We start from the raw sequence: 24,698 nt of genomic DNA on the forward strand, positions 1-24,698 counted from the left end.
GAGCCCAGCTTGAGACCAGCCTGGGCAACATAGTGAGACCCATCTCTAAAAAAAAAGCACAAAAAAAAAAAACAAAAAAACTTTTGAAAATGGAGAAAAAGAAAGTGCCTGTCTGTGAGCTGGTCAGTGACTTTCTCCGGGAAGCTGGGGCCCAGGGCTCCGGCCTGGCGCGGCCCCTGCCCTCGGGCCACGGTGTTCAGAGCGGCTGGGCCAGGACCCTGTTCTAGGCCGGGTTTTCCGGGGGTGGAGCCGGCTGGATGTTGTGAGCCGACAGTGTTGATTTTTCCCTTGGTCACTTGAGGAGCTTGTTGAATTCCCAGAGTCCGCGTGGGGCCGGCACCGCCCGCCCGGCCCTGTGGACGCAGCTGCTCGGAGCCGAGTCCCACGCAGCCTGCCCGGGCGCCTGTGCAGCCTGGCGTTGGCCGTGTGTTCGTGTCTCTGTCTATTCGCCTACGTGCAGAGGGAAACACGTTTGTGCTAAGGGGACACTGGCGAGCCCCTGGGAGTGCGGGGAACCCAGGCGAGAGCTGACGTCGCTCAGATCCACATTCCGAGGCGCTGGGGCCAGGCCGGGTTCCTCTGCTGCAGTCTGGGGACTCCTCCTTCCCCAGAGTCCTTGGACTTCACTCTCAAGGCCTCCAACTGGTCGGACAAGCCCACCTGCATTCCAGAGGGTGACAGGGTTTCACTCCCAGTCTGCAGATTTGAGTGTTTTTGTGGGGGTGGGGAGGGGACAGGATCTTGCTCTGTCGCCCAGGCTGGAGTGCAGTGGTGTCATCACAGCTCCCTCAGCCTCCACCTCCTGGGCTCGCGCGATCCTCCCACCTCGGCCTCCCAGAGTGCTGGGATTCCAGGCATGAGCCACCGCGCCCGGCTTTAGTGTAAATCTCATCTGAAAAACACCGACGTCGTGATTGGTGTTTAACCAAACCACAGCCCAGCCAGGCTGACATGAAATCCGCCCTCAGGCCCCGCCCGAAGGCTGTCACCGGAGCACCCACGCTGCCCACTGTAAAAACACAGACCCTGTGCTGACGCGCTTGTGACGTCTGCCGTCCCAGCTCCAAGCCTTTGGGCAGGTCTTTGGACCTCAGCCCCCTTCTCTGAAATGCAGATGGCAGGTGGGCGAGGTGCTGGCTTGGTCACACATGCGGGCAGTGCTGCTGGGGTGGCCATCCCTGGGGGACAAGATGGTCCTCATGCAGGTGCCCCAGTATTGTCCCCATTTCACCAAAGGGGAACCCAAGGCGTGGGGTTGGAGGGGCTGAGCTAGGACCAGACACCAGCCTCCTGCTGAAATACGCGGAGATGACCCAGTGGCCTACCTAGATGTCTCCCAGCTGCCCTCTCTGCCCTGTGCCAGCCCCGGGCCAGGGCTCCCGCCCCTCCCCCACCTGACCCGGCTGCCTCCCGAGGGCCCTGCCCCCTCCCCGCCCACAGGCAGCAGGTGGCCAAGCCACATTCCTCCGCAGGTGCCAGGGAAGGCCCCCAGAGGGCCGCCGGTTGGGACACAAGGCAGGTGGACAGGCTGCGAGACACAGGCTGCTGCCAGCGGCTGGGTCTCGGGGTGGGGCTGAGGCAGCGCCCGGCCTCCCGTCCGGAGCCCAGAGCCGCCGAGGAGACGTGGGCAGCGGATGCGCCCGGGCTGGCCCTGGAGAAGCTGCCGGAAGGTTTTCAGCAGCCAGAGCTCTCGTGAGGCCCCTGGTGGACACCAGTGTCCGTCCCCGTGGGGGAGACAGGACCCCCAGAGAGCCCGGGGGACAGCTGTCCAACCTCGTGTGCTGTGAGCAGAGTCGTAGCTTAGGGAGGTCACAGGTTGCCCAGCGGGGGTGGGCGCGAAGTCGAGCCCCGGAGGCAGGTCGAGGCAGGAGGTGTTGGTGGGTGGTCACGTGACCTGCTCCTTCTGAGTCAGAGGAATCGCGCCGTTCCCTCCCGGGTCTCTAGGCAGTCACTGGAGGGGACAGCGGCTTCTCCCTGGGAGTGCGCAGGGCCACCTGTCCCCAGCGGGCTCACGGCGGGTCCTCAGCTCTGCAGGGGGGGCCGTGTGATCTGGGCACATCAGGGGCGCGATGGGGAACGTTGCCGCCTGCTCACAGGGTCTTTGAGGGGACCCTGTCTGCTGGGATGATGCCTCGTGCCCTGCCCTTGGTGGCACCTGACCTCAGGCCCAGCGCCAGTGTCCCCCGTGGGAAGACGTCCCTCAGCACTGGACTCACTCTCTAGTGCTCACTGGTTATCGTCCACCTTGGCCCCCAGGAGACGAGGGAGGGACCCTGGGGACCTCTCTGCGTCACCGGCTTCATGGCCATCCCGACCCCGGCAGACCAGCCACCCCGCCTGTCACTTGGGGTCAGAACTCTATGGTCGTCATTTCGTCTCCAAAGCCTGGGCATGGAGGTGTCCCCAGTGGGAGAGCAGGGACGGAGGTGGCTGCCCCCCCCCCCGGGGCCCGAGCAGCCCAGAGTCGGGCTGTTGCCGAGGTGGGGGGGTCCCCTCTGTCTGGCGGTCAGTCCGGGGGCGCCCAGGCTTGCTCCACAGCCTCAGAGGACGAGGTGGGAGTCTGGGTGGGCCCTGTGCCCTGGTTCGGGGAGAGCCTCGTGGTGTGGCTTCGTCACGTGTGTGTCTGGGTCAGGATGGCTGTGACGGGCCTCGCAGAGCCCCGAGAGCTGTCCCCTGGTTTGCAGACCTCTCCACACCCTTCCTCAGGTGCCCTGGAATGGGGCCGCCTCTGCAGGAATCCGCCGCCTCGGTTGGCCTGGAATGCCGGGGGCGGGAGTGGCTCCAGGTCACGGGGACTTTGTTTACCCAGCGTTCAGCATCAGCCCTTCGGTGCTAATCGTTGTGGTCCAAGAGGCTTCTGGAATGTGCCGTCCACTCTCTGGCCTCCCAGAAGGTGTCAGGGACAGTTGCTGCCTGGGACCCGAGGGCTGCCCTGAGCCGGCCTCACCGCACCGTCGGCCAAAACCAGACCTTGGCCACAGTTCCGGGGGACGAGGGCACTCGGTGGGCAGCAGCTTCTGCAGTTTTAAGTGAACTCTGGTTCCTGAGGTCGGTGTACCCCCTCTCACCTCATCCCCCCCGCTGCCTGCTCAGGAAACGCCCCATCCCTGCCTCAGATCCTCACAGTCACCCCAGGAGAGGGCAGGGCCAAGACTGCCACCCCTACCTTCTAGATGAAGAGACAGAGGGTCCTAGAGGAGAAGCAGTGCCTGCCTGCTGGTCTGGAGCCGCCCTGCTCACCACCAGCTTCTGTCTGTGACCACCCCCGTCACGAGGAGCTGCTCACGCCGGGCAGCCAGCACGGCCCCTTCCAGGGGAGCCAGGTCCCCCCCGCTGCCCGGGCAGTGGCCCTCGAGGCGGCTGGTCCCAGGGGAGGGCGCAGCCCACGGCTCACCCGCTGGGCGCTGGCAGGTCTGAATCATAACCTGGAGCTCCAGGCCTGTCCCGGTGCCCGAGGCCCAGCCTGCCTGGGTTTGCGCCCTCGGGGTGGGCCGAGCCCTGGCCGTTAGCGCCTGCTCCCTCAGGCGGTGCCTGAGCCCTGTGACCTGGCGCTGCTCGTGCGGGTGCTCTCTGGGTGGGGTGTGTGCATGGTGTGTGTGGCGTGTGCATGGCGTGTGCGTGGCGTGTGCATGGTGTGTGGGGGGCATCTGTGTGGTGTGTGCAGGGCATGTGTGGGGTGTGTGCATGGTGTGTGCGGGGCACATGTGGGGTTACGTGGCATGTGCGTGGCATGTGTGTGGCATGTGCATGGCGTGTGCATGGCGTGTGCATGGCGTGTGCGTGGCGTGTGCGTGGCAGGGAGGCGTCCAGGCTCAGCATCTTCACAGGAGTCTTTCTGGGAAAGGGGAGCTGCTGGGCTGAGGAGCCGGCGTCCGGCAGCCTGTTCTCCCCGCCAGGCCTCGCGGGGGGCTCGGAGTCCAGGAGGACAGAGGAAGCCATGAGAGGTCACAGTGTCCACACCGGCACCCCGGCTGGGCCCACGATGCCTCAGTTTCCCCAACTGACAAGTGGCGCAATGAGAGCCCCTTGCCCTCCTTGGGCACATTCTGTCCTTGAGACTGGAGTGGTCCTGCCTGTCCCCGGGGGTCTTGAGTGGGAGGGATCCTGGCGGGCAGTGAGCCACAGGCCAGGTGAGGGCCGTGGACAGGGCTGACCTTGGACACTCTGGGGGTGCCAGCCCCCCACATTCCCAAGGGTGCCTGTCACTGGCCCCGGGGTCCCATGGTGGCTGCAGGGAGGAAGCCAGGTCTCAAGCCTGCTGTCACCAGCTGGCTGTGGGCTACCCCTCCCTCAGCTGGGCTCTGCGGGGCCCAGTTCCCACCCAGGGCACGGTGGGGGCACGGGGCTGGCTCCGCCTGACCTCTGGCTGGTCATTCTGCAGAGGTGGCTGCCAGAGAAGGCGGGGCTTCCTCCCGCGCTGGCCCTGGGGACGTGGGGTGCTGGACAGGAAGCCCCACCGCAGGGAGCCGGGCCCAGCAGGGTGGAACCAGGCCCCAGCCCACTGTGGAGGGGTGTGGGGTCCCGGTCGGGGGACACGGACGGAGAGCGCAGGCTCCACATGTGGGTGTTGCCGTGGGGTGTCTTCTGGGGAGGGACATGCCCTGGGCCTGGCGGGCTATGGGGGGGTCCCTGGAGGAAGGGGTGGAACCGCCTGGGCTCCAAAGCCAGGGGACGTTTCCCAGCTGGGCAGGGCGTTGTTCCCGTCCCTGCCCCTGTGTGCGGCCACTGGGCCCGAGTGGGAAGGGCTGGGCGGGAGGTCAGGGCAGCCTTGGGGAAGACGCAGGACGCACCTCCCTGCCCGTCCCAGCCTGGCTAGCGAACGCCTGCCGCGGGGCGGGGACAGGGACGGGAAGGCTGTGTCCGTCGGGAGGCCTGTGAGTGGTCACCGAGGCTACCTCTGACTCAGGCCACTGCCATGGCCCCGGGAGCAGCTCTGGTCAGCACCACCAAGTCTTCCCTGGCACCCGTGGGCGGCACCGTCCCAGGCAGGGGAGTGTGGGTCCAGGTGCTGCAGCGGCCGGCCCGCCCCGGGGCGCAGACTCCCCACAGCCTCGCTCTGCTCATCTGTGAAATGGGCACGATGATGTCACCCCCCTGGGCTGCGTGAGCGTCTCAGAGGCTGGTGCCCACAGGACGCTCGGACCGTGCCCTGGTCCCCTCCCCCACGGTGGTGGGCAGCTGGGGTCTATTGTCCCTTTGTCCCTGTGTGGTCACCTGGTTTGTAGACGGCCCCTCCACCCTGCAAACCCCTCTGACGGTCACCAGCAGCTGTGGCTGAGTGTGGAGGGGAGGGTCGGCCCGGCTCTCCAGACGGGAGCCACCGGTCTGGGGCCCCTGTGCCCAGCCCACGCGGCCACACCCGGGGCTCCACAAGGCCCGTGTCGGGGGAGCCCGGCAGTGGCCTGGCCCTGCACAGGTCAGACAAGCTGCAGAACCCCGTTCCCCGTTTCCTGACACTGTGCTAATGAAATGCTCTGCAAGTGCCTCGGGGCCCAGGCTGCCGGCCGGGCTCCAAGTAGGGAACCAAGTGCTCCCTTCGCTCCTCCTGCCGCCCCTGCGCCCGCCCTGGGTGCCCCCAGCCCGCGTGCCCGCCCTTTGGCTGCCGTCCCTGTTGGCTTCAGCCAAACCCCGTGTCTCCCTGGAAAGGAAGGGATGGTTTCTCGGGCTCTGTAAACAGTGAGGGCCGAAACCGTTCTCTGCAGCGTGGCTGTAAAGACGGGCGGGGGTCGGCTTTTCCTGCCGTTTCTTTCAACTCTGCTCCATCCACGAGGGGAGAGGAGGGGCCTCCCCGTCCTCAGCACGGACGGGACGGGACGGGACGGGGCAGGTGGAGACGGCCCTGGGAAGTTCAGTGACTGCCTAGCGCCCTGGGAAGGCCCAGCCCGTGGACACGGCCCCGCCACTGTGGGGGTGGGGTGGGGTGGGGTGGGGGCCCTGCAGCCAGGACTGTGCCCAGGGAGGGTGCCGCAGCCTCAGCGCCCGCCCGGGGTCTTCGAGGTGATGAGCGGGTGGGGTTCGAGCAGTTTCGGGGGATGCAGAGGGCAGGCCTGGTGCGGCTGCCGTGTGACTGGCAAGGGTGGGACTGGGCCTCAGGGTAGCCCCCCGGCTCCCCCTGCCCCCTCTCCAAGGGCCACGCTGTCCCCCTGGACCTGGCCACAGGCCTCATCAGGCAGCCCAGGGGACACCCGGGACAGGCCGGTTCCTCCTGCCCGTGGCTGCCGGGCCAGCACCCTGCAGAGAGGGGGGAGTGGCCTGAGCCTCATATCCCCTCTGGGTCTGGGGTTTGTGCTCTGCCTCGGTGGGGCAGGGGGCAGGTGGGGCCAGGCCCACCCGCGGCTCCAGTGAGGGGCAGGAAAGAGCCAGCGGCAGCCCGGCCCGTGTGCCACGTCCTCTCCCTTCCTCTTCCTCCCTCTGCCCGGCCCCACCCGCTGGCAGAAGCGCTAGCGCAGAAGTGTTTACGGGTTTCTCGTCCAAGCCAAATAAGGCAGGGAGCGCCGGGAGCTGCGGCGGGCGGGGGAGGGTGGCCTGGGCTCGGACCGGGACCCCAGCCCCCAGCCGCTGCCCCTCCTGGTCTCCTCCGCGCTTCGTGTGGTCGGTGGACTGGCCCAGAAGGCAGGTCCAGCGGGGTGCTGGCCCGCCCAGGTCCTGGGGGACCCAGATGACTCACGTCCCGCCAGGCTCTGTCCCCTGCTGTGGCAGGAAAGGCTGGGCCAGGTGACCCCGGCTTCTCGCTGGTCCCCTCCCGCCAGGCCTGCTCTTTTTGGTCAGTTCACTTGTCAGTAGCTGCCGCGATGCGTGAAAACGTTGTCCTGGAAAGGTGACACCCCAGCTCGGGTGGCTCTTCCTGGGCCGCGCTGCGTGTTTACGTACACGCAGACGTGTGGCTTGTTTTCGTTTTAATTTCAGTTTTTACACGAAGGGGTCCTGCGGAGCGTGTGTGTCACTCGGCGGCGCCTTAGAGGCCGGTGCGTGTTCGCTCTGCCGCACTCTGTGCCGGGCACTGTCGTCCCCGCAGCCACCTCAGCCGGGACAGCTGCGACCCCCCTTCACAGCCACAGAAACCGAGGCCGAGGAGGACGTGGGCTTGTCTGTGGTCATCTTGACAGTCGGGCGGGATCGGGCCTGAGCCCGGTGGTGTGGCTCTGCGGGGCACACGCCAGCACTCGTGTCATGACACACGGGGTTCCACGTCCTCCGTGGCCCCGCACTGGGGTGGCCGTGAAGGCCGTGCCCACGTTCCCTGCTCTGCGCCAGCCGCTGTGTCTCGCGTGTCCACGGCTGTTTCTCTATTGCCCCTGCCGCTCAGGGGCTGTAAGTACGTTCTCATTATTGTACAACTGTCACCACCATCCCTCTCCAGACCTTATTGGTCTTCCGAGACTGTCCCCTGTCCCCCTGCTCCAGGACACACCAGGGCCCTGTCATGGCCGTCCTGCGCCATCCCTGGGCACTCGAACTTGTTCAGTGTCTGGCTGGACCACGAGCTCCCGAGGCAGGACCTGCGGAAAAGTCCTCAGGGACAGTCACTCGGACAGAGGGACGGGTGGACGGACGGGCGGCTCTCCGGGGCTGGCATGAGGCGGGAGGTGCCCGCTCTCCGGGGACGGGGCTGGGGCTGGGGAGAAGCGCGGGGCTGGAAACACAGGGAACTTTGGAAGCCTTTGCCGTAAATGCTTCTCCTCCCGCCTCTCGGGCCGGATTGATTTTTTTTTAATGAAAACATATAATTGTTGGAAGACTTCAGATTTAGGAGAGTTGAGCTGATCGCTATAGCTGGTGTGTTAATGGCAGGGAGAGTCCCCTCTTGTGGGTGGCTTCCTCAGTGTCGCCTCCTTTCTGAGGGTGGGGGTAGGGGTGGAGGGGAGGGGCCCCCGACTTTAGAGCAGACTCGTGGGGTGGTGGGGGCGGCTGTGTGTCCAGAAAGAAGTGGCAGCCGAGTCCCCCTCTTGTGGGTGGCTTCCTCAGTGTCGCCTCCTTTCTGGGGATGGGGGAAGGGCCCCCCTTACTGAGTTTGTCCAGCGCCTCAGGCCACGTTCCTCTCTGGCCTCCTGACGACCCTCCCACGGGGTCCAGTGGAGCCGCCAGCGGAGGCCGAGGGTCTCCCTGCTGTGCCACCTCCCAGCTGCGTTCTCTGAGCGGCTGTTTGGGGTTAGGGACTTGGTGCTGGGGGCTATGGTGAGCTGGCCTGGGTCCCCCAGAGCCATCCAGGGGGGCTCTCGCCCCAGGATGGGGGCAGACAACGCGTGGAGCCAGACTGGGGAGGGGGCCGCTGGCCACACGCTGGGCCTGGGCGTTGGGGTGGGGGGAGCCGCAGCCGGGGTCTTGCTTAGACGGGGGTCTGAGCTGTGCCGTGGCGCCTCCTCCTCGGCCTCCCAGCTGGTGGCAGCCAAGTGGGGTCTAACCAGGGCCGGCAGAACCCACAGGATGATCCTTCCTTCTCGCACGGGAGGGCGGAGTGAGCCGTGTCCCCCGGAAGTCAGGGTGTGCCCCTCACTCTGGGGGGCCTGGGGAAGGGGCCGTGTGGGCCCCCCGTGTTTGGGCAGCTCGGGGCAGGTGCAAAGCCCTAACCCAGACACTGTCACGGACAAACGTGGCTGCATCTCGGCTCCTTCCCCGAAGCCCAGCTCTGCCGCCCTGGTCCCTTCTGTGCCTAGCAGACGCCCTGCCCGGCCTGTGCTCTCCCTGCAGGGGGACGACCGACGGGCTTCCTGGCGCCTCCCGTCCCCGAGTCAGCTCCCTCCCCGGCCTGCAGGAGGGGTTGAGTGGTCCCCCAGGCCCCCTGCCACGAGCCCCCGTCGGGTCCCACCCCACCTCTCCTGACAAGCCTTGCGCCCCTGGGAGGAGACGGGCCCGGCCTCCCGGGACCCCACGTCAGGCCGGCGCGAGGGGAGGTCCAGGTGGGGGCTCAGGCTTTGAGACCATTGACCAGGCCCCGGCGCGGGCGCGGAGCTCTGTACCGCGTGATTCTGTCGGGTTCCCTCCGGGACAGACACAAGTGTGGACGCGGAGCCCCGCTCGGTGGGTGCTGCGGTGGGCGGGGGCGTTAGGGTGACAGGCCACACCGTGACCCGCTGGCCCCGCGTGCGTCAGAGCTCCCGGGACTGACAGAATCTTGCCAGGTGGGAAACTGGCCGCAGCCTCCGTGCCCCGCGGGAGGGCAGGTGCTTGTGCTGTTGGGCGTGCGGGAGAGCACACGCGTGACAGCGTCAGAGCCACACGCATCTGCACGGAGGCACCTCGGAAGCCCCGGCCGGGAGCAGGCAGGGTGCCGGAGGGTGTGCGGCAGCGAGCCACGGCGCGAGGGCCTTTGCGTCCCGGGAGAGGGACGCACACGTGCAGGGGTGCAGCCTCGCGGGGCAGCGCTGTCCTCCGGGGCGAGGCTGGCTGTCCCCGGCCACCTGACCCAAGCTAACGCCCGTCTCCTCCGCAGCCTGCCTGTTCCGCGTCAACGCGCTGTCGCTGGTCTACCTGCTGTTCCTGCTGCTGCTGCCCTGGTTCCCGGGCCCCACCCGGCGCAGCCTCCGAGGTAAGCGGGACGCCCCGGCCCGTGTTCCTAAGGGGGTGCAGATTTTGAGGCAAGAACCCACAGGGCAGCGAACTTCACTGGGTTTTAACGGCTGTGGGTGACAGGCGGGGTCCCGCGGTGGCTTCTTTTCAGCACAGACCCAAGGCCAGGTTCAGGATCTTTCCCGAGCTCAGTGTCACAGGGCGAGGTGGAAGGTAACAGGCTGGGGTCACGGGGTCGGCTCTCCACCCGTCGAGGGAGGGGTGTCCCTTGGGAAGCCAGAGGGAGTGAGCAGCCCCGGGTGTCCCCCCAGGAGGCAGGTCCCCACGCCGTGGCCTGGCCCCGTGTCACTGCAGGCTCTGTGCACACCCCCCCTGCCTGGCCAGGCTCCGGCTGACCCGTAAGGCCGTCACCGTGGCAGCTGTTCCTGCCGGGCAGTATGGGTGGCCGGGCACAGCGTGGGCCATCTCAGGGTCTGAGCTGGGGCCGGGACTCTGTCTCCCTCTTCTCTGTCCTCTGAATGGTGGTAGGAAAGCCAGGCGTGGTGGCCTCGTCCACAGGGGCACAGAGACCGAGGCCACAGCCCCTGAGGCCCCGGCACAGCGGGAGTGAAGGCCTCCGTCAGGCTCTCGGGGTCCGTGCGTGGGGCGGGGGCAGGGCCCCCACGCTGCAAGTCAGGCCTGCGGCCCAGGTGACAGGGGACTTGCATCTCGGGCCTTTGTCACCTGCTCCAGGGGTGCTGCGTCCCCCTGTGCCAGCTGTTAGTGACAGCAGGCGTCCGTGTTGGGGACCTGTGGTTCGGAGGGTGAATAGCCAGCGGCTTAAAGGAGGGTCCTCGGGGAGCTCGGCCCCCAGCGAGAGACCCGCCCTGGCAGAGGAGGGCGTGGGAAGTTGCCGAGGAGGGTCCAGGTTGGGCAGACTGCCCGGCCCGTCGAGGGTCCCCCTGCTCACGGGCACTGCCCCTGGGGGGCTGGGCAGGGCGGCCTGGCTGGCTGGGGGCCTGGGGCGAGTCCGAGTTTCCTGCTGCTGCAGCCGAACGGCCCGAAACCACACACGGACCCTGTCACAGCGCCGGAGTCAGACACTGGGGAGTCCCAGGGCAGCGGGGTGGGGGGGGGGGGTGTCCATCTCCTCCCCTTCCCAGCTGCTCGAGGCTCCCCGGGTTGTGGCCTCTCCCTGCACCCCCAGAGCCAGCAGCCATCACGGAGTCTTCCTCAAGCCCCTCACTCCCGCCTCCTCCTGCGGACAGTGGCCTTGTGCCACGTCACGCCGCGGCCACGCCGGCTTCTCAATCAGCTGGGTTGCGCCTCAGTCCCCTCCGTGACCTCCAATCCCTTTGCTGGGTGGGGTCACATATTCACAGGGCCCAAGGATTAGGTCGGGGACGTCTTTGGGGTCCCTCATCCTGCCAGCCACAGGTGAAAGGTCATGCCCTCCCGGACCGCCAACATTGCTCTGAGCACCCTCAGGGTCCCTCCTGGCTGGGCGCTGTTGGGATCGCGTGGAATTCGGGTGTGGAGAGCAGGCGGGGAACCGCGTTGGGACGGCCGGGACCCCTCCCAGTGTGGCCAGTGTGTGCCGCCGCCCCCACCCCATCTGCTGCTCACAGAGCCGGTCTGTGTGTCCCAGGCCCTCAGCTTTTAGCTGCTTGTCCCGTAAATACTTCCCCCCTGGTGAGACTGGAAACGCTTCCCCTGGTGAGAGGAGGGGCCCGCAGGTGCCCGGCCAGGCAAGGAGCCGAGGGGAGCTTCCCTGCCCGGCCCTCCTGTCCCTCCTCCTGTCCCTCCTCCTGTCCTTCCTCCTGCCCCTCCGTCCGGCCTCAGAGGCCCTTCAGGGACAGAGATGCTCCCTGGAGTTTCTGGGCAGGAGGGAGGAAGATGTGAGGCCTCAGTGTGGTGGGTGCCCGTGCGGGTTCACGGCTGTGCAGCTGCCAGCCCTGGCACTGGCCCTGGGGGAAGGTTTGACGCTGCCCGCCGGTCCCCACGTAGGCGCCAGCCTGACCCCGGGGGCTAGGGATTGAGCTCAGTGGGGGGCAGGGGTCGGCCAGGGGCTTGGGCAGCTGGCGTGGGCCCGTGGGGTCAGCTCCCAGCCCTGCTGGTCAGGCCGAGGCTCGAGGAAGCTCCCTCTGTGCCTGGGAACAAAACCCTTTCTGAGGCCGCCCCCTCCGGGCCTGCAGGGGGGCCCTGCCGCCCTCCCCAGCCTCACTAGTCCCCGGCCAGCCTGGCGCGGACTCTGTCCTCCAGCTCAAAAGCCCGGACACCCCCCGCCCCAAGCTCAGCCCAGCTCAGACCTGGGAAGCCTCCAGGACTGTCCCAGAATTCCCAGCCGCTCCTCTGTTGCTGGGGCTCACGGCTCAGACTTGTCATTTGTCCCCTCTTTCCCTGTATGGCCCCCACTTGCCTGGACGCCCTCAGCGTGTGGCCTCAGACGCGGGGAGGCCCCTTCTCTCCACAGGTGGCACCCAGGGTCCCTTGGCTGGTCACACGCCCACCCCATGAGTCAGACTCGGGGGCCCTCATGTGTACCCCAGGAACCAGGCTCCGCCCTCACCTGCTGTCTGCAAACAGCTAATCAGGACACGGCAGCTCTGCCGAGGGGGCTCCCCAGCTGAGGGTGGGTGCAGGGTGGGAGTCCAGCAAGTGGGGGGCTTGGAAGGATCCGGATGTGGGGCAGCTGGAATCGGGCCAGTGCTGAGGGCTGGGGTGCCCTGGGCCTCTGCAGGCTGAGCAGCAGTTTTGGGGGGCTCACAGATCTGTGTGGACCACGCCCTCTGCGATGCCCCCTCAACTGGAAGGACCCCAGGGCTTCCCCCTTCCTACTGCCCGAGAGCCCTGCCCAGTCTGAGGCCCCAGAGTGGGAGCCCTGCTCCTTGGGGTGGGTGGGTGCCATGCTGGGCCCCTCCCCTGCCGCGGATGGGGGTGGGGTTGCCTGGCCTGGTGGGGGGCAGGGAGCCCGGTCCAGACTCCTCCCACCAGCCAGCGAGTGGGCCAGGAACAAGGGCCCATGGGTGGGTCCCCGGCCCGAGCCCCCGCTCTGTCCCTTCCCAGGACAGAGGAGCCACTGTGAGCCGGGCTGGAGGGGCCGGGTGGGGCGGGGGATGCGCTGGGAGCTGCTCCCTCTGGGGCTCGGGGAGGAGGTGGCAGCGCAGCCCTGCGGCCCCCTGGCCTTGCCGGGCTTCCCCAGCTCTGGGTTTGGTGCACAGAGGCCGACAGGAGCCCCCGGGGGCCGGGCCCCGGGGAGGGGGGCTGGGCAGGGAAACGCGTCTCCAGCTGTCCGACCGCGAGCAGTGCTCTGAGCTCGGTTTCCCCCTCCCTGAGATGGAGTGATAATGGCCCCGTGGGTTTGCGGTAGGGACTGAGGGGCCCGGGCGCAGTGTGAGGGCCAAGCAGGACCCCCCACCGCCAGCCACCAGGGGAGGGGCTTTCCCGTGCAGCCACCCCACCGTCCCCAGGTCGGGATTGGCTCTGCCGGGCCTGCTGCCACCGAGCCCTCTTCTCCCTCCCGCTGGTTCTGGCCTTGCTCGGGCCCCACAGTAGCCAGGGTGGCCGTGGCCCGAATGTCCCCTGTAGGCCCACTGCCCCTGCTCCTACCGCAGGGCCTTTGCACTGGGCGCCTGGGGCCGGCCTACCTGCCGAGACCCTGTGGGTGTGGCCCAGCCGGGGCCGAGTGGCAAGTGGAGGCCTCGGGCGGGCGCCCCCTCCCCGTGCCCTTGGCGGGCTGCACACCCGCCTAGCCCCAACCCTTCTGCCCGCAGGTCACACGGGCCGCCTCCTCCGGGCCCTGATCTGCCTCAGCCTCCTCTTCCTGGTGGCCCACCTCACCTTCCAGATATGTCTGCGCACTGTGCCCCGCCTGGACCAGCTCCTGGGACCCAGCTGTGAGTCGCCGCGCGGCGGGGCGGGTGCGGGGCAGCAGCGCTGGGGTCAGGAGCCGGTGTGCTTCCAGGGCTAGATGGTGGCGACCCCGGGTCCCCCGGAAGGCCCCGCTCACCCGGGCTGCCGGGATGGGGGGGCCCTGAGCACCCAGTCAAGTGCCCCCGATGGCGCCCGGGCCTGGGCTGGCCATGCGGGCCGTGGACAGCCGTCCCCAGGCCCGGGGGCAGCCCTGGCCCCGAGCCCCTCCCTCCATCGGCCTCCCGCGGTGCCCTGGCTGGCGGCCCTCACCCTGCAGACCGTGCCGCCAGGTGGCACCTGCCTTGCCGGCTCCGTCGACAGCACCCGACCTCAGACGTGGGAGCCCGGCAGCTCGCTCTGCCACACGGGCGGGCAGGTGCCACCCCGTGTCCCGTCTTCATTCCGTGCCAGGCGTCCCCCTGGCGCTCAGAACCAAAGCCAGGAGATGCGCCAGAGGCCGGCAGCCCCTGCCAGGGCCTGTTCTGAGACCAAGACGCGGTCTCCCTGCTCCGCCCCCGTTTCCCTGGCCGGGCCTCAGTTTCCCTGTCAGTAACGGCATCTGAGACCAGTCGTGGGTGCCCTGCAGACACCGGGCCCTGTGATTCCTCGGTTCCCAGGGGCTGTGGCCCAGGAACCTGAGCCACCCGGCGCTCCCCGCCTGATCCAGGCTCCCGTGCGTGTCTCTGCAGGTGGCCCGTGGGAGAACCTCACGCGGCACGTGGGGGTCACGAGGTAAGACCCCGTCACAGCCTCCCTCGGGCGTTTCCTGGGGCTCAAGGGAGGCCCCGGAGCCGTACAGCAGCTCTCGGCCCCTGGCCTGGGGTCCCCTCCACGCCCCCTCCCGCGGCACCTGCTGTCCTGGCCTGACCCCCTCTACCTCCCCCACAGGCTGGACCTGAGGGACATTCCCAACACCATCCGGCTGGTGGCCCCCGACCTGGGCATCCTGGTGGTCTCCTCCGTCTGCCTGGGTCTCTGCGGGCGGCTGGCGCGGAAAACCCGGCAGAGCCCGCACGAACTGGTGAGGGGCTGTGGGCCACCGGGTCCCTGGGTGTCGGGAGGTCATTCGGGAGCTGTGGTCCCAGCTGTTTTGAGGACTTTTCATTCTAAACGAACGTAGGCCCGTTCGTTGTACGTATGTGCTGACCGCGAGGCGCTGAGACGGTCGCGGCCCCGGCGGTGGTCGCGGCCATGTAAGACCTGGTCCTGCAGGGCCTGCATCTCGGGTCGGAAACGTCCTCGGACCCCAAGGCAGCGTCTGTGCTCTTAGGGCCCGTGGGGGGTTCATGGGGCCCACACAGTCGGCACCCTGGGGCCGGGAGACAGTCTCTGTCAGAGGACGCCTGGGCACGGGCGCCTCACAGGCCGGGGGTGCGGCAGAGCCCCTGTGAGTGTCCGCAGCCCCCGGAGCCACGGCCCGGGTCAGAGGCCGGCCTGGAGGGCGAGGCGGCGGCACGTTCAGCTGCCACCAGACCGGGAAGGTCCAGCCCTGGGATCTCTGGGCCCCCGGCGGCTTGTCACGGTCAGGCGTGAGCCGGGGCCCTCTCGGCACGCCCTGCCCCTGCACGAGGGCAGAGGTCACGAGCCCAGTCGGGGCCTACTCTGCCCACGCACCCCAGCTTGGCCTCTGCCCGACACGGCTGCCCTGGGTTCAGCCGGGACGTGAGACTGCCTGGTGTCCTGGCACAGAGACGCCCTGCCCGAGAAGTGCCAGGAACACAGGCTCCTCCCACCCCACCCCTGCACCAGTGTCCCTTTGCCAAACAGCTGATGCTTGCCAGGCACATGGATCTGCGTTCCAGAGGAGCCCAGAGAGGGGAAGGGACTCCCCAAGGCCCCACAGCAGGTCAGGTGGGGCGACTCAGCCTGCAGGACAGTCCTGCTGTCCCTCCTGTCCCTGTCCCCCTCCCACAGGATGGGGCTGTGCCCCACTTCAGAGGTGGAGACGGGGCCCGGACGTCCAGCAGCCTTTCCAGGCATTTGTGGGGTCCCTCCCCCTCCTCATGAGGACACAGGGCCTGGAGCTGGCATGTGACTGGGGCTTCCTGGAACATACCTGCCAGGAAAGGCCAGGGGCTGGCCCCCTCCCTAGAGCACAGGGTCTCCTGGTGGCCACTGGGCAGCCTGGGACGGCCACTTTCGGGGGGTGGGGACCGCAGCATCCTGCCAGGCAAGGTGGCCGGTGTGGACCGACCCAGGGCGAGGCGGTGAGGGGTCCACCCGGGCACCCACGGCTCTGACCCCGGGAACTGGGAGCCCCCAGAGGCTGCCACACACTTGCCACTGCCTGGCAGGGCCATGTCCACACGCCACGGGGCAGCCTCAGTGTGCACGCGGTGGCCCGATCTGGGTGCGTGCGCAGGTGTGTGCGCAGGTGTGTGCGCAGGTGTGTGCGTGCGCAGGTGTGTGCGCAGCTCCGAGGGGCCAGGCGGCTGCAGGGGGAGGCGAGCAGGCCTGGGGGAGTGCTCTGCAGCACCCCACGCGGTGTGGGGGCCTGTGGCTGCTAGGGGGGCCTCACACCTGTCCTCCCCCAGCAGCTGCCTCTGTTCTTTCCGTTCCCAGAAACGCTCATTTTTCACTCATTTTTCACGCCTTCCCAGATTTCCCAGGGCCGGGGCCAGGCTGTGGGCGGGGTGAGCTCAGGCCTTCCAGCCCCAGCCCCCGCCTGGCGCCCCGCCCCGCAGCCAGCAGGGAGTGGCAGGTGCCTCCCCTGCCCCCAACTCGCACGGGGGCCTAAGGGCGAACCCTGGGGGTGAGCGGCACGACCCAGCCTCCAGCTGCTGCGCTGGTCTCGGAGAGGGGGCCTGGGCCCCTCCTGCTCGGACATCCCTGGGTCCCTGGCTCCCCTGCAGTCCTGGTAGCCCGTGAGGGTAGGACCCGTGGGGTTCACCTCTCCTGTTTGGTCCAATCCCCTGTCTGACAGGGAACAGGCTCTCAGAGAGGTTAAGTCACCTGCCTAAGGCCACACAGCGAGAGGCGACTGTCAGGGCTAGGGTGGGACTGGCCATCTGGCTCCAGGGCCTGTGCTCTCAGCCCAGGCACCTGGAAAGCCACGGGCACAGATTGGCACGCCGGGCTGCTGGCAGCCGGGCCGGGCACCTGATGACAGAGTCTGCTCCTCCCCACGGCCTGGCTTTCCCGGCATCCGGGAAACCTTTAGTCAGGGCTGGGGAAACGGGGCTTCCCCGCCCCAAGCAGGGACCATCCCTTTCCTCCTGGTGGTCGGCCACCTGGTCCCCTCCAGGGGGCCGGGGAGGGCAGGAGTGCAGCCCCCGGCCCCCAGCACAGCGGCCCCCCTCCGGGCCCCACAGGTGCACTCGGGGTCCGGCTGTCCCTGGCCGTGTGATGTGGGGCATCCTCAGCTGGTCCCTCTGGGACCCAGCTCTCAGGGGCCAGACTGTACCGGGAAGGGGCTTTGGGGAGCCACGTGGGAATCTGTGGGGTCTGCTCTCTGGGGCTGCGTGGTTTACAGGGGGGAAAGACAGAGACACGTGAGGTGTTCTGCAGCGGTCCGAGGTCAGCCGCCACCTGTCAGTGTCCGTGTGCCAGGGCTGGGCCAGGGTGGAGGCTGCCTCCAGGAAGCCCCGCGAGGCCCATGAAGTCGAGCGAGGAAGTAGGAAGGTCGCGGCAGCTGGAGGACAGCTCAGGCCCTGCCGTGGGGGCAGTTGTGGGTGTGGCCTCCCCTGGCCCCCAGCTGGGCAGGGAGGGGCTGGGGCGGCCTCAGTGCCCGGCACCTTCCCTCACCCTGCCCGTGGCCTCTGCAGGACGATGATGTGGACGCAGGCCCCCCAGCGGGGCTGCAGGGAGCCGCTGCACCAGCCCCCAAGCAGAGGTCACGGCTGGCCGCCCGGTTCCGGGTCACCGCCCACTGGCTGCTGGTGGCCGTGGGGCGCACCCTGGCCATAATGCTGCTCGCGCTGGCAGGTACCCGCCGAGGCAGGGCGGGGCGGGGAGCTCCCCAGCGGCCAGGGAGACGGGCTCACTGGTGCCGGCCAGGCCTGACCACCCTCTGCCCGCGCGCAGGCATCGCCCACCCCTCGGCCCTTTCCAGCATCTACCTGTTGGTCTTCCTGGCCATCTGCACCTGGTGGGCCTGCCACTTTCCCATCAGCCCTCTGGGCTTCAGCACACTCTGCGTCATCGTGGGCTGCTTTGGCGCCGGCCACCTCATCTGCCTCTACTGCTACCAGACGCCCTTCGCCCAGGCCCTGCTCCCGCCTGCAGGCATCTGGGCCAGGTGAGGTGACCCACGCAGCCCCGTCCTCTTACCTGGTCCCACCTGGCTGGCCAGGCCCAAGCCTGAGGCCAGCGGCCGGTGACCTGCCTTCTCCGGGCAGGGTGTTTGGTCTCAAGGACTTCGTGGGCCCCACCAACTGCTCCAGCCCCAACGCACTGATCCTCAATGCCGGCCACGACTGGCCCGTGTACGTGAGCCCCGGGGTCCTGCTGCTGCTGTACTACACGGTGACCTCTCTCCTGAAGCTGCGCGGGCCCCGCCCCTCTGCCCAGGTGAGCCCCTGCCCGCACCGCCTCTGGCCTGCCGGGGTCTCCCGGGGCGAGGGCCGAGCTCCCACTCTGGTCTCCACAGACGGCGCACGCGGAGCGGGAGCTGGAGCTGGCCGACCTGGACCCGTGGCCCCAGGACGGGGAGGCTGCGCAGGTGAGGAGCCGGGTGGGGGTGGGGGTCCCCGGGGCTGTCCCCCACGGCTGCTCACGCACGGGTCCTTCACAGCACACGGCACCCACACCCACGACGCCCGACAGCGATGCCGACAGCTGCATCGTGCACGACCTGACCGGCCAGACCCCTGTTCGACGGCGGCCCCGTGAGTATGACGCGCACCGAGGGCCACCAAGGGCCACTTGCTTCCTTGGACACACATGGCATGGGCAGTGTTGGGGCGAGGCCAGTGCTGCCCCCTGGCGGCCGCCGGTGGTCTGGCGTGTCCCCTCAGCCTGTCCACCCGCTGCCCCTGCTGGGCTGTCCAGGGCCGTCGTGTGGCCACGTCGCTGACCCCTGAGACCCCACGGGGCGCTGTTGGGGTCTCCCAACCCCTCCCCAGAGGACTCACCTGCTCAGCTTTGGGCTGGTCCCTCAGAGGTGGGTGCAGATGGCCCAGCGGCCCAAGGAGGCTCCTGCCTGGGACCTTGGTGTTGGCCATGTCACGCTGGGGACTTTATCTGGGCGTTTGCTTTACCCTGAACCTCGATTCCCATTTTGTGATTTGTTTCTAAGTGAAGCAAATGCAGCCTCCAGCTTGGGGAGTGGGCGCCCCAAGGGTTTTCACGTGCGCAGAGTGGAAGGGGGTCACGGCACCTTGCGCATCCTGTCCTTGCAGGGCCCCCGAAACCGAGGCCCAGACATGGTTCAGGGACTGGCCAAGGTCACACGGCACCTTCAGGAACAGCGTCAGGCCCAGCAGCTGGGGCTTGTCCTGTGTTTTCTGCCTGGCGCCCACCGCAGCCGTCTGCTGGGCCCGGCTCCCTGCTGCCCTGCTCCTGCTCGCCACCCAATTTCAGGGCACAGTCGGGTGTGGGAAGGGATTGTGGCATGTCCCCTGTCAAGTTGACCTCTGCCCCTGCCCTGCAGCGCGCCCCAGGCTGGCTGAGCCGAGGGAGCCGTCTCCACTGCACGGCCTGGGCCACCTCCTCATGGAGCAGAGCTACGTGTGCGCCCTCATCGCCATGATGGTGAGGGGCTGGGCTCTCCGTGAGCGTTGGGAGGTCGCGTGCATGTGTGTGGGTATGCACGCGTGTGCATGCGTTGGGTCCCGTGCTGCCGCCCTGGGGGTTGGGCAGCCGTGCCCGGGGCTGGGTGGGCCCCGTGCAGACCCTGCCGCCCTGCGCCCAGGTGTGGAGCATCACCTACCACAGCTGGCTCACCTTCGTGCTGCTGCTCTGGGGGTTGGGCAGCCGTGCCCGGGGCTGGGTGGGCCCCGTGCAGACCCTGCCGCCCTGCGCCCAGGTGTGGAGCATCACCTACCACAGCTGGCTCACCTTCGTGCTGCTGCTCCGGGGGTTGGGCAGCCGTGCCCGGGGCTGGGTGGGCCCCGTGCAGACCCTGCCACCCTGCGCCCAGGTGTGGAGCATCACCTGCCACATCTGGCTCACCTTCGTGCTGCTGCTCTGGGGGTTGGGCAGCCGTGCCCGGGGCTGGGTGGGCCCCGTGCAGACCCTGCCACCCTGTTCCCAGGTGTGGAGCATCACCTACCACAGCTGGCTCACCTTCGTGCTGCTGCTCTGGGCCTGCCTCATCTGGACGGTGCGCAGCCGCCGGCAGCTGGCGGTGCTGTGCGCGCCCTGCATCCTGCTGTACGGGCTGGCGCTGTGCGGCCTGCGCTACGTGTGGGCCATGGACCTGCGCCCCGAGCTGCCCACCACGCTGGGCCCGGTCAGCCTGCGCCAGCTGGGGCTGGAGCACACGCGCTACCCCTGCCTGGACCTCGGCGCCATGGTGAGTGTCCCCTGCCAGCCTGGGAGCGTGTGCCGGCGCGTTGGGTTTCTGCCTGGTGACCGTGGGGATGCCATTCTGCCCGCGTCACCTGCCCAACACACGGGAAGCTCCGGGAGAGCAGGCCCAGGTCTGATTGTCACCACGGGGTCCCCGGCGCCCTCCCAAGTGTTTGTTGAGTGAATGAATGGATGACCTTGTGTTGCCACGGGCACCGTCCCCGTGTCCCTGGATGCTGTGTCGGGGTGTCCTCCGTCTGCCTGGCGCAGACCCCGTTAGCACCCCCAGCCCCTGCCCCTCAGCGACTCATGCAGCTTGTGTGTTCACGGGGCTCCGTGTGTCCCTGTACGGGGAAGGCGTGTGCCAGAGCATCTGTCATGCGTTTAGAGGCCCTTGGGTTGTATCTCATGTGATATTGGTGAACCTTTTCGTGTGTACATGCGTGTGAGCAGATGTGTGTGCCCACGTGTCAACATGGCCACGTGTACATGTGGACCTATGGCCATGCAGACGTGCAAACCCATGCGTCTGTGCCCCGTGTGGGTGTGAGCGAGAGGGCGGTCGTGCCTTGGAGGGGCAGGGGCGGGGGCGGGAGGGCTGGCCTGGCCGTGGGGGGTGCCCGGCCCCAGCCGCAGTGACACAGTGACGCCCTGCTCATCCCAGTTGCTCTACACGCTGACCTTCTGGCTCCTGCTGCGCCAGTTCGTGAAGGAGAAGCTGCTGCGGGGACGCAAGGCCGCGGCCGAGCTGACGGAGGTCACCACGGCGGACGCAGGTGGGCGGCGGGGCTGGGGACGGGCTGGGGACAGGCTGAGGGGCGGGGAGGTGCCCTCCTGCAGCCGACACGTCGCCCTGCCTCCCGCTCGGCCCGCAGAGCCCACGCGGGTGCAGACGCTGCTGCGGAGCCTGGGCAAGCTGGTGCAGGGCGTGTACGCCAAGTACTGGATCTACGTGTGCGCCGGCATGTTCATCGTGGTCAGCTTCGCTGGCCGCCTGGTTGTCTACAAGATCGTCTACATGTTCCTCTTCCTGCTCTGCCTCACCCTCTTCCAGGTGCCCCCGGGGACAGGGTAGGGCTGGGGCAGGGGGTCCCCCGCCGCTGCACGCTGCCCCCCTCGGCCCCGCCGTGCGCCCTCACCGTGTGCCCCCGCCGCCCGCAGGTCTACTACAGCCTGTGGCGGAAGCTGCTCAAGGTGTTCTGGTGGCTGGTGGTGGCCTACACCATGCTGGTGCTCGTGGCCGTCTACACCTTCCAGTTCCAGGACTTCCCCACGTACTGGCGCAACCTCACGGGGTTCACAGACGAGCAGTGAGTTCCAGGGGCGTGGGGGGTGGGGTGGGGATGGGGCTGCCCCAGGCCGGGGCTGACGCTGACGCCGCCCCTCGCGCAGGCTGGGCGACCTGGGCCTGGAGCAGTTCAGCGTGTCCGAGCTCTTCTCCAGCATCCTCATCCCCGGCTTCTTCCTGCTGGCCTGCATCCTGCAGCTGCACTACTTCCACCGGCCCTTCATGCGGCTCACCGACCTGGAGCATGTGCCCCCGCCCCGCGCCCGCCGCCCACGCTGGGCTCGCAGGTGCGGCCCTCCCGCCGGGGTGGGTGGGGTTGGGATGGGCCAGGGGCAGCGTGGAGGTTGTGGGGACAGGACCTCAGCTGACCCTGTCGGCCTGGGCGGGCCACAGGTACCTGCAGCAGGCATGGCGGGGAGTCACAGAGCAGGGGTCCTTGGGCCAGGGGCGAGCAGGCCGGGGCTAACTTTAGCCCCGGGAGCCCAGGGAGGGAGGGCGGGACTCCCATGGGGAGTGACACTCCGGGACCCTCCCAGGCAGGACCCCACGAGCGGGACCCCACTGCTGCAGCAGCAGGAGGAGAAGGCACCCGGGGCTGAGGGGCTGAGCTCGGCCGGCCTCTGTCCGGCTACGCAAGCGCCTGAGGGTGAGTCGGGAGTGGGGGTGGGGCGGAGCACAGCCCCCACCCGGCAGATGCATGGCCGGGTCCCCTTGGAGCCTCGGGAGCCCTTCTGCGCACAGACTGGGCCTCCCGCTCACCGACCCCTGCCGTAGGCACAGCCAGCAAGTGGGGCCTGGTGGCTGAGCGGCTGCTGGACCTGGCGGCCGGCTTCTCGGATGTCCTCACTCGCGTGCAGGTGTTGGTGCGGCGTCTGCTGGAGCTGCACGTCTTCAAGCTGGTGGCCCTGTACACCGTCTGGGTGGCCCTGAAGGAGGTGCGCGCGTGGCAGACACTGGTTGTCCCCCAAGCCTCCGTTTTCCGGCGCGTGAGGGGTCACTCCCGGCCTGCCCTGCTGGCCTCTCCGCAGGTGTCGGTGATGAACCTCCTGCTGGTGGCGCTGTGGGCCTTCGCCCTGCCCTACCCCCGCTTCCGGCCCATGGCCTCCTGCCTGTCCACCGTGTGGACCTGCATCATCATCGTGTGCAAGATGCTGTACCAGCTCAAGGTCGTCAGCCCCCACCGCTACTCCAGCAACTGCACTGAGGTACGGCCGCACCCGGCCCCCGCCCGGCGGCAGGGTGGGAGTTGAGGGGTCCGGGCAGCTCCGAGCTCTCGAGCCCCACCAGGGGCTGCTGCTTCAGCACAGGGCGGGGGCCAGCAACGGACATAGAGGGTCTGTCCCCTGGGGGGCTGAGGGGGCTTCCTGGAGGAGGTGTCCTTCCAGCTGTTGTGTGCAGGACCAGGGCCCACCCCCCAACACGAAGGTGTCCTCATGGTTAGCGGCGTGTCCTGACTTGGCCGAGGCCAGCGGCACCTGCTTCGGGGGGGGGGGGGCTGTCCCGCTTCCCCCTGGCCATCTCTTTCCTCTCCTGGCCCCATGGCTCTTATTCCCAAGCCCCAGACCCTTCTCCATGAAGGTGGCTCTGAGGCTGAGCCCTGCGTCCCTGGCTGGGCAGCTGCTGTCTGGCCTAGACCTGCCCCACCTGCCAGGTCTGGCCTGGGCACGGGTGCTAACGCCAAGCCCCCCGCCAGCCCTTCCCCAACAGCACCAACCTGCTGGCGACAGAAATCAACCAGTCCGTGCTGTACCGGGGGCCCGTGGACCCTGCCAACTGGTTTGGGGTGCGGAAGGGCTTCCCCAACCTCGGCTACATCCAGGTGAGTGTGGGGCCGGCGGGGCGGGCGGGGCGGGCGGGGCGGGCGGGCCGGGCGGGCCCAACTGCCCTGACCAGCCGCCCCCCCGCAGAACCACCTGCAGATCCTCCTGCTGCTGATCTTCGAGGCCGTGGTGTACCGGCGCCAGGAGCACCACCGCCGGCAGCACCAGCTGGCCCCGCTGCCCGCCCAGGCCGTGTGCGCCGAGGGCACCCGCCAGTGGCTCGACCGCGACCTGCTCAGCTGCCTCAAGTACTTCATCAACTTTTTCTTCTACAAGTTCGGGCTGGAGGTGAGGCTAGGGCAGGGAATAGCCACGGCCAGGGAATAGCCACGGGGGGGGGGGAGGGGGGAGGGGGGAGGGGGGTTCCCCACCCTCGGGCTCCCTGCGGTGTGTGGGTGCTGAGAACAGGCAGGGGAGGCCGGGCTAGGGTCTCACTTTGCCGTGCAGCCTGCCCCCCTGAGCCTCCGTTTCCCCCCGTGTGGGGGAGGGGTGCTGAGTCTCTCCAGCCCACAGGCAGGCGGCCGGGGCCATGGTGCCCCACCCCGTGTGGCAGGGCCGAGCCTGCTGCCTGGGGCCAGAGCCTGGGCAGGGTGGGCCTGGAAGGTCCCTTCCTACCTGCTCAGCCCCTCCCCTTCACCCCCCCCCTCCTAGATCTGCTTCCTGATGGCCGTGAACGTGATCGGCCAGCGCATGAACTTCATGGTCCTCCTGCACGGCTGCTGGCTGGTGGTCATCCTCACCCGCCGGCACCGCCGGCTCATCGCCCGCCTCTGGCCCAACTACTGCCTGTTCCTCACGCTCTTCCTGCTCTATCAGTACCTGCTGTGTCTGGGCGTGCCCCCGGCCCTGTGCATGGGTGAGCGCACTGCGGGCTGGCGGGCGTGGCGTCTGCCCCGGCTCCTGCCCGCCCTCCTGGGCTCCCCTCAGGCCTCCCCTCCCCCCACAGCCCACCAGCCCCCACCGATCACCGTCACGCTCTCCACGGCCTTCTGCGCTCAGGGGGCCCCACCCTCACAGCGGTGCCCGTTCCGCTGTCCCCCTGTGTCACGGGGCCAGTCCGATGCGCATTTAGTCTTCCGTCTCCTTCGGCCCAGGCTGCCCGGCCCCTTTTGTCTCTCCTGACGTTCTGAGAGTCCGGCCTGTGGTTTTGAGCCGCCCTGAGGTTGGGACGTGTTGGTTGGCCCCAGTCGAACGCGCCCTGGGGGGGGGGTCGGTGCAGTTTATATTGAGAAACACATACTGTAAGAATGATCTGGAACCGCTGGCTCCCTAAGTTCTCGACTCAAGTGTGAGTGGGCGTGAGAGTGCCGGCGGGGGGGCAGTTGTCTGGGGCCCCACAGGCCTGACGCCCCCGACGTCCCCCACAGACTACCCGTGGCGCTGGAGCCAGGCCATCCCCATGAACTCCGCGCTCATCAAGTGGCTGTACCTGCCTGACTTCTTCCGGGCCCCCAACTCCACAAACCTCTTCAGTGAGTGCCACCCCCGCCACCCCCGGGGGGCACCTGCAGGGCCACGAGGGCTGTGCCGTGGGCCGGCGAGGGGACGGGTTTTCCAGACCCTGCCGGCAAGGTCCAAGTCCGGGGTTTCCCCAGCTAGGGGCCTTCCACGGCGGACCCTCCTCCCCACAGGCCCCTCCACGGGGGACTGAGGGGCCGACTCGTGTGTGCACACGGGACCTGTCAGCACCACGCTCCGTGTTGAGCCACTTGGGCGCACGTCAGCCCACGTGCTCTGACACG

At 68.4% G+C, this 24,698-nt stretch overlaps 1 protein-coding gene across 1 annotated transcript in view; it reads left to right on the plus strand.

The window, feature by feature from the left end:
- PIEZO1 (piezo type mechanosensitive ion channel component 1 (Er blood group)) overlaps positions 1–24,698 on the plus strand; it is a 46,042-nt gene that overhangs the window by 11,908 nt on the left and 9,436 nt on the right. The window contains exons 2-23 of the mRNA XM_069456610.1: positions 9,431–9,526; positions 13,260–13,382; positions 14,088–14,130; positions 14,287–14,419; positions 17,163–17,322; positions 17,422–17,635; positions 17,736–17,907; positions 17,987–18,058; positions 18,131–18,224; positions 18,989–19,089; positions 19,592–19,852; positions 20,513–20,624; positions 20,724–20,902; positions 21,010–21,158; positions 21,241–21,423; positions 21,673–21,782; positions 21,911–22,071; positions 22,165–22,341; positions 22,830–22,955; positions 23,044–23,244; positions 23,608–23,812; positions 24,324–24,428. Of these exons, the coding sequence (XP_069312711.1) occupies positions 9,431–9,526; positions 13,260–13,382; positions 14,088–14,130; positions 14,287–14,419; positions 17,163–17,322; positions 17,422–17,635; positions 17,736–17,907; positions 17,987–18,058; positions 18,131–18,224; positions 18,989–19,089; positions 19,592–19,852; positions 20,513–20,624; positions 20,724–20,902; positions 21,010–21,158; positions 21,241–21,423; positions 21,673–21,782; positions 21,911–22,071; positions 22,165–22,341; positions 22,830–22,955; positions 23,044–23,244; positions 23,608–23,812; positions 24,324–24,428 (3,177 nt within the window). The remainder of the gene's footprint in view (positions 1–9,430; positions 9,527–13,259; positions 13,383–14,087; positions 14,131–14,286; positions 14,420–17,162; positions 17,323–17,421; positions 17,636–17,735; positions 17,908–17,986; positions 18,059–18,130; positions 18,225–18,988; positions 19,090–19,591; positions 19,853–20,512; positions 20,625–20,723; positions 20,903–21,009; positions 21,159–21,240; positions 21,424–21,672; positions 21,783–21,910; positions 22,072–22,164; positions 22,342–22,829; positions 22,956–23,043; positions 23,245–23,607; positions 23,813–24,323; positions 24,429–24,698) is intronic.

This window comes from Eulemur rufifrons, chromosome 23, assembly GCF_041146395.1.
Source record: "Eulemur rufifrons isolate Redbay chromosome 23, OSU_ERuf_1, whole genome shotgun sequence".
Lineage (NCBI taxonomy): Eukaryota > Metazoa > Chordata > Mammalia > Primates > Lemuridae > Eulemur > Eulemur rufifrons.